The 15,662-nt window shown below is 38.6% G+C and overlaps 1 protein-coding gene across 1 annotated transcript; it reads left to right on the top strand.

Moving 5' to 3' along the window:
- The first annotated feature begins 9,460 nt into the window (after positions 1 to 9,460).
- Positions 9,461 to 11,463, top strand: LOC149163545 (lysine-specific demethylase JMJ27-like). The gene has a single exon (XM_089431776.1). The coding sequence runs from the start codon at positions 10,128 to 10,130 to the stop codon at positions 10,869 to 10,871; it is 744 nt and encodes a 247-aa protein (XP_089287902.1). The 5' UTR covers positions 9,461 to 10,127; the 3' UTR covers positions 10,872 to 11,463.
- The last annotated feature ends 4,199 nt before the right edge of the window (positions 11,464 to 15,662 follow it).

The raw sequence follows: 15,662 nt of genomic DNA, 5'->3' as shown, positions 1-15,662 counted from the left end.
ATATATATATATATATATATATATATATATATTGCGTCTGTCAAATTTTGTTCATCAAAATTTCAAAAATAAGTGTTCTAGGACACATGGCTTTCAAAGCCTACAATAGTGTAAAAAACATGACTAGAAAAAGTTATTCACCCACATGATGTTCGCGATAGCATGAGACCACTCTGATCACTCGACCCAACAACCAACGCAGTCTCGCAGACACTCCTACTATATGCCTCTGGTATCGCAGTGGCACGTCATCTATAGTTGCATATTCTGGAATCCCTTGGGTAATCACTTCCATATTTTGTTCCATCTCTACCATAAGATCTGCTCCTTCCTCGTATGGAGCATCTTCTATCTGACGTGCTACCCGTCGTGCTATTGGCAACATGCCAGGAGGCCTCTCTAGTCCTACATCTGCAAATTTATCACAAGTAAACCCTCATATACACTTTAACAAAAAAAACTCATAAAACCTGCAAATTCCAAAAACAAGTTTTACCTGCATCAGTCCACTATTCACTTGGTGGTAAAGGTAGATTTGGATCCCCTCTGAAGTTTGTGCTTGCATAGACATAGTCATCCACAACGATTAGTTGTCTACGTAGCCAACCGAAGAACGACGGAGGGAAATGCATCCGCTGACCCCCTCCTCCACAAGGCATGATCTCACTCCATCTGAGTAGCCTCAGATCTTGTGGAGTAGGATTTGGTACCTCTGTCCACTGATACTGAAATAGGGGCACACGCTCCAAAAATAAAGTGACCAAAATCGAACCAAAGTCGAACTACTTCAAGTTTCCCAACTTGCCTTTGGTCAGTTGCCTCTTCATGTTGGCCAGCAGTCCCTTGCACTAGTTGAACACTGTTGGAGTAAGGCAATCCACTGCATACTAGAATTGTGATTTTGAGACCTTGTGCAAAGCCTGCAACCCAGCTATATGAGCCATGGTGTGTAGAATTGTCCTCAAGGGAAGATTTTTGATGGTCAATATCTTCACCTTCCCGCTCACAGTTGTCTCTACACCCGGGAAATGCCTTCTGATTAAGGCATTGGTGCTCTCACCTCCACCATGGGATCCAAAGAGTTGGACTCTTTCCCCTCTTCTAGATAATCTAGTAATGAAGTAGATATCAACTACTTCTAGCTCTAGTTCTTGGTCTTCAATGATGAATATTTTATGATTAACATCACATAGACTAATCAGATAGTGTAGCAGCTCATTTTGAGCTCTGAGTCCCAGGGTTCGGAAGAATTTCAATAACCCACAGTTCCTCAAAGTGTTGACACATTCAGCATTTTGGGCAGCCTGGTGATCTTCTGCCTCATGGCCCCTTTCCTTCCATTCGATGACCATGTTGTCGAAATCTCTTGCAAAACAACCATTTACATTTATTAAATGCCTTTTCATGGATCAAAAACTCAAAAATTTCGCTCAAGAGAGAAGATTTCTCTTCATTTTTCCGCCCTGCGGCTAGTGCGACTGTTTTAATTGTTTCCGCGATGGAAGCATGATAGCCTTTTGGGCTTAGGGGCTATCAATGCGGATCCGATGAATAGACTCGCGCTGATCGCTCCTGATTTTAAAATTCGAAATCCTCCCTTTTAACCATCAAAATTCCTTAGAAAAATGGCATAAAAGTAGAATGAAAAGTAAGAGAAAAGGAAGAGCTCTTACCTGTAGCTGACGGTTCATGAAATGGTGCCCTGGATCTCTCACACTGCTTGCCTAAAGAATCAAGGGAAATATGATAAAATGCACTCTCCAATTTACTCCAAGTGAAATGGTAAAAATGTTTTTACTTTTTGTGAATCTATTTATAAGTTTTTAAACACATTTTTACCAATATTTTGTTATTTTCCTCGATATCAGTAATGTGTGGTTGTCTTTGTGTAGTTACAGGTTCTTTTCGGTGGTTACAATGATCATTTTTTACTTATTCAATGAGTTTTTTTTTATCTCTTTTTGGACTTGTAAAAAACAAATGAAAAAGGAACCCCCTTGGAGTCATATTTAAGCTCTTTTCTGACTCTCTAAATATGAAAAGATTTTCGAGTGCTTGTCTTTTCGAACTCATTAAAATAAATGAATTGACATCGTCTCAGTATACATTTACCCCTTTTTGGGCTGGGATTGACTATTCATGAAAAAGGTACACCTTGGTCGACATGGTCAAGAGGTTCTCTCGAATATCATTTTCTACCTTTTCAGATTCGAGAGACAAATTACCAAAAGGGACATGATGGAGTTTTCTTTTTCGTGTCTTTTTCAAACTCTCTAAATATTAAAAAGATACCGAGTTATTCTTCCGTTAGACTAGTTAAAAATTTAACGGCGAAAGACTTGTCACCATGACGAGATCGTGTTTCTCCTTCCTAGGACTCGTAAAACTTACTAGGATGGATTCATTCGAAGAATGAACTTATACGACAAGCAGATGCTATCCCCTTCAAGCTTGTGATAAAAAATAATTGGGGTACTCGGTAGAAATAGTGGGGAAAACTGAAAGTGAAACATCTTTTATACAGGGAGCATGTCGCTCTTGAACATGACACTCATCTATTTTCTCGTGTCGGGTTTGGGATATCCTCGCTTGGTCACTTGTATTTCCGAATTTGGGTGATCCATTTTGCCTCTCATCTCACTATTCCATTTCGTCACCATGACCCAAGGTCCTATGTTGAGTAAAATGATGCCACACTTTGGAGTCGTATCGTTGATGTTTAAGAGAAGTCCTATCTGCAATTTGTTACCTATACATTGTCTAACCTTTTGCTATAGTCTTGTATCATACTCATTCATTTCACTTTATTCCTTGTTTCGTGTCGATGATGGGGGAATCATCATGGCCCTCCTTCAACGGTCACTCTTGTCGACTTCGGCTCATTATCCAGAAAGATGACTTAGGAACTCCCTTTCAGTACCTTAGATCTTTCATGCCTTAATGGCAAGTTTTTTACATCTAATGACATGTTTTCATCATTGGCCTTCGATCGGATGATTCCATGAGTGTTCGACTTTAGCTTCATTTTCACATTCACAGATTACACTGTTGTACCTTGAGCACCATCGTAATTATTGGTGGTTCCTCTCTTGCTTATTAACGATCCACATCATTGGCCAGTAATCAAGTAGTTTTCTAGCATGTTTGACTTCGACACATTCATTCGCATGTTAGAATTCATACTTTGATTAGGTTAGGGATGGAGCACAAGACGCTGAGTTTTGTCTGATATAACTTAGGTTGCGAGGAGTTATGTATTATTCATGATTGTATACATGTTTCCTCTATACAGATGGTTGTGACCATACCATGGGACTTTATATTTATGATGATAATCCTTCTATATCAAGTGGTTGCGTCCATACCTTGGATCTTAGACTTACAGATAATCCTTTTCATTTGGATGGTTGCGCCCATGCCGTGGATCCTTTCATATAGTCCTTTCTATCCGGATGGTTGTGTCCATACGATGGATTCGTGTTTTGGTATCAGATATGTATATGTATATGCCTCCTTGATTTGCAGGTCTCCCGACAGTGTGTGTTCTTGTCCTTGCGAAAGCTCGTAAAGCATCTCAACCATCACTCCCTATTCTGCCTTCATGCTTTAGGGGGCATCTATTACACAATATTTTTTCATGCCTCCTGCACTTCCCTGTGTCATACCTTGAAGTGCCCGAAACTTAGAAATCATGCAATGTACCCATCTTGATATACAGTTCAGATCCTCCCTGAAACACTGATGGAAACATGCCTTGAGCCTTCCCTGAAGAAGTAGGTTCTAAAACCCTAATTTCAAGATCAGCATGACTGTGACACTGGCAACTAGTGCTAGTCGCGAGTTGCACTATACTGGCCTCGTGCTGCCAGCATGCTTTTTACTTGGATACTCACGCTGATCCCTAAAAGGCAAGTTTTCCCAAAGAGGACAAGAAGCTTCATGATCTAGAGGCTTCCAGAATGATGAGATGGAGGTTGTTTGGTGTGGATGTGGTCGAATTCTCCCAATATTTCCTTTTGATCTTATCCCTATGAGCTACCTCCTTGAGATGAGGGCCTTCTCCTATCTTTGGAGAGATCCTAACTCCCTTTCCCTGCCTATATATTCATCCTCTCCCATTCCCAAATGGTTGGTCTTTGGTTATTTGCACCCTTATGTTGAGATAGTGCCTACATGCTACTCATTTGGCTTGGAGAAGGAGTGCTTGGAGAGCTTGAGCTTGGACTTAGACATTCACTCAAGGAGAGCTTATTGACATCAAGGCTTGGTTGTATGCTTCCTCCTTTATTTCATTAATATATACAATTGCTGGTTCACTTTCCATAAATGTTTGTGTTAATGCATCATTTATCTTAATGCTCCTTGATCTATTAAGTGGATTACTTTTGATTATGCTTGTTGTACTTGTATGCTTTGTTGTGTCTTTGATCTCTTGTGCAGGTATCCAAACGCTGTGAGCAGTAGAGATGAGCCTGAGGCACAAGCGATTCGAGGTCTTCAACAAAGGAGTACATTATAGCATCAGAATGAGGTAGGCCATCTTCCTCTTCTCTCATTTCGATTGTAATTTAGGAAAGTGTCTTCTAGATTGTCACATAGGTTGTTAGTCCCACTCATTGGGCCAGAGGGATCATCTCTATTTGCAAAGAGGATTTTCCTAGACAAACAGAGGTACATGAATTTTTCCTTTCACGTATTTCAAGATCATTTTCATCCAATATCACTTCCAACCTAATCTTCTAACCAAAAAAAATTGATGAGTCACCTAGCTTCTCAAAATCCTTGACGTAACAGGTAGACATCTTGACCAAATCAAATAGGCTCCTTCAACTTCTTGCAAAGACAATTTCTCCCGTCTCTTGTTTCCTTGGGATTTTCTTCACCTTGGCTCTGATACCATGTTAATTTTCCACTGTTCCATGCTATTACAATCACCTTAGCCCAATTTTTATCTTTAATTAGAAATATTTCAAAACAATTTAATCTTCCAATGATTAATAGCAATTTTAGATAGAACAATAAATGAAATTTACATTAGAAGACAATCAAGAGAAATAACAAGAGACACCATGATCGGTTAAAGACCAGGGAAAAACCCACAAGGGGGAAAACCCTTTCAAATTTCTTCTTCTTATTAGATTTTCATAACATGTTCAACAAAGAGAATACAATGTTCCAATACATCAATCAAGAGTCAAAGTCATTCCTTTGACCATCTAAGACAACTAACCAAACAATATTCAAGAGATGAGCCTAATAGACAAATCTGATCAAAGTCAAAGTCTCGAAAACTGATCAAAGCATGTGGTCAATGGTCAATAGAATTTTAGGTCACTGAAGTTGGGACCTAGTGATAGACAGTGTGGCTATATCCCTCCAACTGTAGGGAGCACCCTATCAACGTAGCAGCTAGAGAAAAAATTTCTTGAATTGGACCCTACGGCTCTATATTAATTTTTTTCTCCTCGGACATGTGAGCTCGAACCCTGCAATTTTCAGACCTATACAAAACAATCCAAAGAAGAGAGGGAAGAGTATGCTTGATGTGATGTCCAAATGAGGTTGACTTAACTTGTATTTATATGCTTCCAAGGGGTGCCCAATTTTTCTATAAAGTTGACCTGTGCCTTTGTGCACTTTTGGGTTTTCACATTAAAAAGAAAAATCCTTGACCAAATTAAATTCATCCAAGGGCTAGGAGGGGTCTTTCTTGATGAGGAAGGTTGTCCAAATGAAGGAATTTCCCCCTAGACTGCCAAATTAACATACCTGTGTCAATGTTGGTTCAAACCCAATGCAATATGCTTTTTACAAAATAATACAAGACCAAATTAGAAGCCCTAGTTGAAACAAATTTTTCTTTTAAAATAAAGAACTACCAAGGAGAATAATATTGGAAAATGAAAACAATTTATTTTGCATGAAAGCTCAAGCTACACAACCATGAAGTCAATATAAGAATCTTTGGGAGATATATATTCCTGAAATAAACCAATTGGATTTAAGGACAATAACCATCGATTTAAAAAAACATGATCTACAAAAATATTCCTCAATCAAAATAATACCTAAATTAGTATAAGTCACGACTAGTATTCATTTCTGTATGGACATTTTGAAAAAGTTATAATAGAGCAAGGGAAAATTTTTACCCTAAATATTTTTTTTTCCTATTTTAGTGTTCACAATGACATTAACTTCTGTCTCACGACCGTCTTATCCAATCATGGGAAACTATAAGGAAAACAGTGGTCCATGTCTTCTGTATAATTTTGGCATGGAAATAGATGGCGCTATTGATCAGAATGATCCTAGCTTGCTCCTCCTAAGACCGAGTTAACCATATTACACTTTCTCATATTTATATTTACCTTCTCATCTCCAGGTGCTCATGGTCATCATGGATGGATATCATCCTTCATATTTATATTTACCTTCTCATCTCTAGGTCCTCATGGTCACCACCGATGGATATCATCCTTTTGTTGTTGCCATGATCTTTAAATATTTGTGCAATGATTTTTCATTGTTAAGCTTTATAGGAAAACCATCTAAAATTAAAATCCTTGAAAATAGCTCATACTCATGTAAATAACCTACCATAATTTTAGTATTTGCATAAAAAATGAATAGAGACAAGATGGAAATAAATATACCTACTAAGAGTAAAAGTGTAAATTTGCAAACATAGTAGTGGTTACCACCTTCCAAATATTTATATAAAGACTTGTTCTTTAGCAAACAATTAACTTTTTTACTTAATAATTAATTTGCAATTTTTCTAAAAACATAACATCCACCTAAATTATCTTACCACATTTGTTAATATTAATTTGTAAATTGTGTATACACACAAATGTATAAAAAAATTAAAAACCTTAACCAACGTTTTATCCCAACCACCTCATTTTCCACCAAAGAAATTGGAAATTCTAACTACCTCATTATGTAAATAAACATAGACATGTTTAAGGGTGATAAAAATTTGTAATAATTATGAAGAAGATTGAGATTTCCGTAATACATAGTTATTCTCTTTGTTTTACTGATATAGAACTCTTGTAAAATTTTAATATATATATGTTTTAATATGTATATAGGTTTAATTAATGAAAATAAATGTTTATCCATGTTAACCACCTCATGGTTGTGCACCAAAGAAATTGGAAAATTTAACTACCTCATTATGTAAGTAGACATAGACATGTTTAATGGCGATAAAATTTTGTAATAATTATGAATATAAGATTGAGATTTTCGTACTACATGATTATTCTTTTTGTTTTTGATATGGAACTTTTATTGATTATTCTTTTTGTTTTTGATATGTAACTTTTATTGATAATTTTTTTTAAGATGTATATATAGGTTTAATTAATGAAAATTTCATAATTTTTTTTTAATATGTATATATAGGTTTAATTAATGAAAATAGATGTTTATTTATGTTAAAAGGTTATTTGATTTTTTTTTTCACTAGTGAGAAAACTTATCTTAATTTAGTAGTCAAATGGGAAAACTTATTCTAATTCAGTTGTCAAATCAATAGTGAGGACAACTATCTCTAGCTGGGTATGCAGATGCAGGTTGACTTATCATCGTTATTCAAAAGATATGCTTATGCTGACTCATCACCCTTATTCAAGGACCTATCCTAACTCAGTGGTCAAATGGGAAAACCTATTCTTGCTATTCAAAAAATATGCTTATGTAAGCTGACTCATCATCCTTATTCAAGGAAAATCACGCCACCTGAAATAACCGCTGGTGGTTCATAAGGGGGCATGGTTTTGACTCCTGCTAGATGCATTATTATTCAAAAAATTTGCGTATGCAGGCTGACTCATCACCGTTATTTAAGGAAAATCGTTGGTGGCTCGTAACGGGGTAGGTTTTCACTCCTACTAGGAAAATCATGCCACCTGAAATAACTGCTGGTGATTCGTACGGGCTGGTCTTCACTCCTGCTAGATGCCTCTGAGTCTTGGGCTATTAACCTGTTTCGTTATGTCCGAGGAAGAGTCTTGAACCATTAACCTGTTTCCTCATTTCAGAGGAAAACGAGGTATTAACTAAACAAAAATAATTTTATGACGATACTCAAATCCCAACCACCATTTAACTTATTAAATTAGAATAAATTTTTAGTGTCCCATTAATTTTTATTTAATTTTAATCTTATTTGATTTCTTATTCTTATACTTATCTTATCTGGTCTCGTAGCGTAGCGGCCATTTAATTCCAATTTATTTTTAATGTTATGTTTATCTGATCTCGTAGCGGCCATTTAATTCCAATTTATTTTTAATGTTATGTTTATTTATCTGATTTCTTATTCTTATATTTAATTTATTTAATTTTAATTTTATGTGATTTCTTATTCTTATACTTTTCTTATCTGATCTTGTAGCGGCCATTTAATTCTAATTTATTTTTAATGTTATATTTATTTATCTGATTTCTGATTCTTATATTTTTAGGCCGATAGGCCTTACTTTTGAATCGAATCAGTGGACGTCTGGTTTTCGTATACACTTCTGCTCCGTTTCTGATTCTGGTTTTCGTCTACACTTTTGCCATGTTTCTGACATCTGTGCACATATTTTTAATGCACTCTTCTGCTCTCCGGCTTGACATCTGTGTGCGCACCATTTTTACGCTAGAGTTCTCGGAGTGTTTGTTTGAATTCTTAGTGGAATTCTTAGCTGGAGGAGAGTTTATGGCACTGAACAATGGACGACGCCAGAGTGCTCGCAAAATCAAAATTGCTGCGAGAAGAACTCAGAGCAATGTGGCGCCAGCGGCAGAGACGGGCTTGGATGCCCTTTGCGATTTTAAGCAGTTGCAGTGCTTCAACGCACCAACGTCGGAGTTCTCTCTGCGATTTTAAGCAGTTGCAGTGCTTCAACGCACCAACGTCGGAGTTCTCTCTGCGATTTTAAGCAGTTGCAGTGCTTCAACGCACCAATGTCGGAATGCGAGAACCATCATTCGCGCAGCAGAAACAGCGGCCCAAGGTCACTGGGAGCACTAGAGGCCAGGGTAGGAAGCGGGGCAGGCCCCGGGCTGCGTTGTTGCTGTGTTGCAGAGCTTCAAACCACCAATGTCGGAATGCGAGAAACATCAATTGCAGCAGCAACAGCAGTCCAAGGCCGCGAGCATCAGAGGCCAGGGTAGGAGGCCAGGGTAGGAAGCGGGGCAGGCCCCGGGCTGTGCAGTCGCAGTGCTTCAACCCACCAGTGTCAGAATGTGAGAAACATCAATTGGAGCAGCAACACCAGTCCAACGCCACTGCGAGCATCAGAGGCCAGGGTAGGAAGCGGGGCAGGCCCAGGGCTGGGAGTTGCAGTGCTTCAACCTACCAATGTCCGAAATGCAAGAAACATCAATTGCGGCAGCCGCCGCCCAAGGCCACTGGGAGCTCCAGAGGCCACGGCAGGAAGCCGGGCAGGAAGCCCCAGACCGTGGAATTGCAGTGCTTAAACCCACCAATGTGGGAATGCAAGAAACACACCAATGTCGGAATGCGAGAAACGTCAATTGCAGCAACAACAAGAGTCCAAGGCCACTGCGAGCACCAGAGGCCAGGGTAAGAAGCGGTCAGGAAGCCCCGGACCGTGTTACATGAGGGCATTGAGGGTGGTGAGGGCATTGAGGGTGGTCAGAAGAAGAGAGGGCGGAAACGCAAGGTCAAAGAGGAGCAAGAAGAAATTGGGGCAGAATTTGGGGTTTTGAAACTAATGAATGCATGTAACGAAGATGATGTTAATGAGGATGATCGCAATAAGGAAGCAACAAATGGCTTTCTGAAGTACAGTGCACCGGTTTCGAACACAGAGCCTAAATGGCCTGCGCCACTGAATTTACGAGGGGTTGAAGATTACAACTCCTGATGTTTCCAAGATTAAGAATACCAAGAAATTTGTCAGAAAACTGCAGATGGGGATGGATCCTGATACTGGAGTCCGTGATTTTTCTCGGTAGATTGAAGGCAACATCACAGAACACTGCGAATACGAAGTGCCATCAGTGTAAAATAAAATCAAGGCAACATCACAGAACACTGCGAATACGAATTGCCATCAGTTTAAAAGAAATGACAAAGGCAGGGTGGTCTATTGTTCCAAATGTCCAAAGAAGTACGGTCTTCTCTGCATTCGAAAATGAACCCTTCGCGAACGGAAGAGGAAATTGCACAGGTCTGTCCTTTTTGTCGGGGGCACTGTAATTGCAAAGCTTGTTTAGGGCGAACTCCGGAGGTTAGAGTGCAGACATTGGGGGTAGCTGATAGGGTCCATTTTCTCCAGAATGTAAGTTGCAGCGGCCTCCCCGTGGTCACTTATATTCATCTTGAGCAAATGCTAGAACTCGAGGCAGAGGCCAGGATTCAGAGTAAACCAGTAGAAGCCCTGGAGATTCCCGAGGCTAATGGCGAGGAAGAAAATGAGCGTCATTATTGTGACAACTGCAATACATCTTTAGTAAGTTTCCACAGAAGCTGCGAAGTCTGTAAGTACGATCTTTGTCTGTCTTATTGTCGTGAGCTTCGGGAAGGGTCACAGCCTGGAGGTGATTTAGGGAAGGGATCAGTTGAGAATGCCGAGGCAGAAAATGAGGAGGATGCTGAACAAAAAGAAATGACGGGTCAGCTGGAATCTGCACGATTGCCTGATTTTAAAGTTAATTCTGATCTTTCAATCCCATGTCCACGTTGTTGTTGTGCAAAGAAATTGTTAGAATCAAAGTGCACGCAGTCTGGGACAAATTGGGTTGCAAACATAGAGAAAAAAGCACAAAAAGTTGCCAGGAATTGTCAATTTCCAATGGAATTAAGAGATTCACATCCATGTTCTGTGTGCTTCAGTGACTAAGTTGCACTGTGACATTTCTGATGCTATCAATGTCATAATGCATACTGCCCAGGTCAACTTCTCAGATTCCCACCAAAATCAGATAGAGAAATTGAGACAAAAGTACAGGCAAATTGATGGGCTGCCAGAGATTTCAGAGAAGATGGAAAACCTGAACTCGGAATTTGGAGGTGCTCTATGGGAAGGTGCCATCGTAATCACTGGCCTGAGATGCTGAAGTTGAAGGATTGGCCTTCTGCAGATTTATTCGAAAAGCACCTACTACGACATGGTGCATCTACCACGACATGGTGCGGCTACTCCTTACCTTTCAAGGAGTACACCCATCCTAAAATTGGGATTCTAAATCTCGCCACAAAACTTCCACCGCACTGCTTGAAGGCTGATTTAGGTCCCAAAACATACATAGCTTATGGCACGAGGGAAGAACTTGAGGGGATTCAATGACTAAGTTGCACTGTGACATTTCTGATGCTATCAATGTCATAATGCATACTGCTCAGGTCAACTTCTCAGATTCCCACCAAAATCAGATAGAGAAATTGAGACAAAAGTACAGGCAAATTGATGGGCTGCCAGAGATTTCAGAGAAGATGGAAAACCTGAACTCGGAATTTGGAGGTGCTCTATGGGATCTTTTTCGGAGAGAGGATGTACCCAAATTGTGTGCTTATTTGGAGAAACACAAAAGAGAATTCAGGCACATTAACAATCAGTGTCTTGAAGAGGTTATTCATCCAATTCATGATCAGACTTTTTACCTGAACGCTGAGCATAAGAGGAAGCTGAAAGAGGAATATGGAGTAGAGGCACGGATATTTGAACAACATCTTGGCGAGGCAGTCTTTATTCCAGCTGGGTGTCCTCATCAAGTTCGAAACCTCAAGTCATGTATTAAAGTTTCCCTTGATTTTGTATCACCTGAGAATTTGCAGGAATGTATTCGGTTGAGGAGTTCCGCTTGCTTCCCAAGGGCCACAGGGCGAAAGAAGACAAGTTGGAGGTGAAGAAGATGGTTCTCCATGCAATGGAATCTGCCATGAAGGAGCTCGACAGCTTGACCATGGTTACTGAAGAATCAAACAAGGGAAAGGGTACAGGGTCGTAGAAAATGTGGATTCAAGCTGTTGCTGGTACGTTTTTGAGTATCCCACTTATTTTGATGACGTTTTTTTGGTTTTGTCCAGATATTTTTCCATGAACAGGATAAAAAGTTGCTATTTTTTTTTTTAAAGATTTGTTAAATAAAATGCTATAGTACTCTATGCACCTGCTATTCACCTCAGTTTTTTAAAATGATTTGTTTCTTTATGGTAAGTAGTCCCTGCGAAGATAAAAAGAAACAAACAAAAATAGAAATAAATCAATTTTTGCAAAATCATTGGTAAACTAACTTGGACTTGGATGTAACAGGCTGTAAATCAGAATTGGAAGACAAAAGGATATTGTGTGAAAAAGTTGAAATACAGAGAAACAAAAATAGAAGTAAATCAATTTTTCAAATCATTTGTAAGAGAACATATTGTGTTAAGAAGTTGCAATACAGATAACAAAAATAGAAATAAATCAATATTGCAAATTGTAAAAGATTTTTTGCTAAGATGTGAAAATACAAATCCAACATAACTAGAAGGAAGGGAAGGGCTCATTTGCAGAAGAAGGATTTTCATAGCAGCTTGTCAAAAGGAAAAATGAACCTGCTGAACAGGAAATCACAGAAAATCTCCTTCAGGTTGACCTCAGATCCATTTAGAAGACTCCAAATACTCCCCATAAGTAAAGCCATCATAGTCCACCTCTCTTTAAAATTCCATCCAAATATCTCAAACAACCAACAGTGTTTTACAACAATCAGCAACTACAGAAAAAGATAAAAACGACTCATTTCCCCTCTCTTTTAGCCCCTTTCCACCTAATAGAAAAACATAAATTTGAAAGTTGAAAACCAAAGAAGTTTGTGCAACATTTTTGACATAAATGCGTATTTAAGATATATTTAAGGTCATTTTTAGAAAGCTCGTATGAAATTTTGCCAAATCTTACGCAGAATGCTGTGAAATATGGTGATATTTTTTGAATTGGAAGGTAAGATTTTAAATATGGAAAAACAGAACCAGAATATGTTGTGCATCTTAGATGAGTCGGGATTCTGAAACATGAAATTTGTACATCATGTCACGTCTTCATGTGTTTGGTAGCTAGGCTACAGATTGGATTCCGTGAGGAAATGGCAGAAGGAATTTTTGAGCATACTGTTGGAGCATCTACAGAATGCAGTTGGAGAAAAAACAAGAGATCATTGTAGCAAATTCCTACCCTTATCTATAGAAACATTTTCCAACATAACTCACAATCACACTAGCGATCAAATACTGGAGTAGTATGCTATATCCATGGTTACAGTTGCTACTTATACCGATTGCAAGGCAAGGAAAATCATATCCACTTCCAGTGTCAGAACCCCTTGTATATCCCTGTGTAGTTGGAAGGAGTCATTCTGCAACTGCCTTGAGATCTTCGGAACTGCGTGTACTCCTTTGTAAGTCATACAACAAGCTATGAATCTAGCCATTTTGGTTAAAAATGTGCTTCAAGTAATGCTAAGAATCACGGTGTTAAGAAAGTTTAATATGTATCTCTCTGGAATGATGGTCCTGTGGGAAATGTAACTGCAAGTGAAGAGCTTATAAAGGTACGTGGCATATAAGCGGCCCCTAAATAATTTGGTAAGGATGAAGGAACACATGCAAACAATCAAAAGAGAAAAAATGATATCAATTCCAAGAATTGTACGGAATTCAGGAGTCAGTGTGATCATATGACAGATCAATGCTTGTCATTGACTTAATCATGACAAACGCCACAACTTCAGTTCACATGTATATTCCAAATTTTAGACAGCTGAAGAACCTGCAAACCTGTTATTCATTCTCCAAGTCCTAGGAGTTGATTGATTCTTGATGTCTAACTTACCTAGAGTAATTTACTAAATGACAAAACTCATGACTCCTATAGATATTGCATCAAGCAAACTTCAAATTCAATTTGGGTAATGCAACTTTCATATATGACCAAGCGGGCTTCTATGGTTTAGCGTTGTTACTTTTCATAAGGCTCACTAACTAGTTTATACGGTTTTCTCAATAATTATGCTTTAAAGGCAACACCAAGGGAATTAAGAGAGCAGAACAGAAAAGCACATTGTTTTCATTCAAACGTACAACTACTGAAAAACAATTTAAAAAATGTAGAGACTCTTTAAGGCACGTAAAATCCCTCAAGAATCTCAGCGATACATATCTTGACGCACATGATACATATCTTGACGCACATGATGGGCGAAACACATTAAACATGGGAAATGCTATGGTGTATGATATATTAGAGCTGCAGAAATATTAATTATGTTTTGATTTATCAAACTTTGATTAGATTCCTGGTGAATGGATTTGTTTTAGGGCGGTTTCTAGTCTATTTTATTAGATTCCAACTTTCTGGAATCCTGTTGAATAATTTTTTTTGCAAGTATTAACAATTTAAATGTTTCTACCTGAAGTCTTGGTTGGTCTATCACGTGCTGATAAATAAGTTTTATTTGCCATTTTGTCTTAGATGTTTGGGTTCTGGGATTCTGATTGTAAGGAGGATGTTTTCATTTGTTTGGCCTGGAAATGAAAAATTAGAAAGGGAGTTTCTTGAAGAGTTTCATGATTTGATTTTCTCAATCAGTGGTGTAGGCTTCTCTAAATCTATGGATGTCATTTTTGGTGCAGTCAATTTTATGGAAAGACCATGCAAAGTTCACAGCATTTGCTTAAGAAGTACTGCCCAGCTGTATGAATTATACAGTTTGTCAGACCTACATAGTGACAATGGTCTGCACTGTCCATTGTGAAAATGCTACAGGGATTTACGATTCCAACTGTGAAGGAGAAACTATTTCTGAAGAAAAAGGTGACCCACTTAAGAGGGCTGGCCTCATGAATAGGTCCTTCAACAGTTCTGCAAGTTCAATGGAAGAAGATAGAACTCAGGTATTTGAAGAGGTCAAGGAACCTTACATAGAATTAGTTGACACGCAGAATTTGGCAATATTTGACCAGCTGAAAGATGGGATCCCACATAACACGTTGCAGAGGGATCTGAATGAGTTTCCAAAAGATATTACTAAAGGTGAGTCTCCCAGCAGTGATGAGGATAGTTGGGTTGATGTAAAGCCTTCTGATTCCCTTGGTTTGGGCTGCATCTTGTCTTGAAATATTGAATGATAGGAAAAATATTGAAGGTGCAATGAACCAGAAACCAGCAATATCAGTTAATGAGGATCGTTGGAAGATCAAAGATCTTAATGATAGGACAGGGCATGAACATCCTACTAGTAACATATATTTTCAAGTGCATTCTCTAGAAGAGAACATGGGAACAGTAAGCACATCTGAATGTTCAAAAGAAAACAAACGGGTTGAAGAAGCTAGACAAGAGGATAATTCAATCCCTCCTTTTTTCGCAAACAATTTAAGGCCGGAAAAGACATTCTACAAGGCAAAAATTGAGATAGTAAATGCTAAGCCGTGAATGTCTCTGACTATTCGGCTGCCATCTGCTCAAGGCAAACATTTTGTTGAAGTTGAAGAAATCTGTATCCATGCCATCCCTGTTGCAGCAGTCATGGAAGGAATGGAACACATGGGTTTCAGCAGTCATTTCAATCCTTTTGGTAGCTCAGTTGGAGGCTCTTTACTGGCAATGCTTGTTCCAAGTATTTTACAGATGTCAAAGGGTGGGTTTGGT

The sequence above is a fragment of the Pinus tabuliformis genome, chromosome 5_1, assembly GCF_031772625.1.
Source record: "Pinus tabuliformis cultivar Carrire ecotype Pingquan chromosome 5_1, CPIR1, whole genome shotgun sequence".
Taxonomy (NCBI): domain Eukaryota; kingdom Viridiplantae; phylum Streptophyta; class Pinopsida; order Pinales; family Pinaceae; genus Pinus; species Pinus tabuliformis.
Note: the sequence above shows the minus strand (reverse complement) of the source record. Positions and strands in the feature narration are given on the sequence as shown.

Coding starts and splice junctions, on each gene's coding strand:
- LOC149163545 (XM_089431776.1), top strand. CDS start 10,128: ATGTCCAAAGAAGTACGGTCTTCTCTGCATTCGAAAATGAACCCTTCG.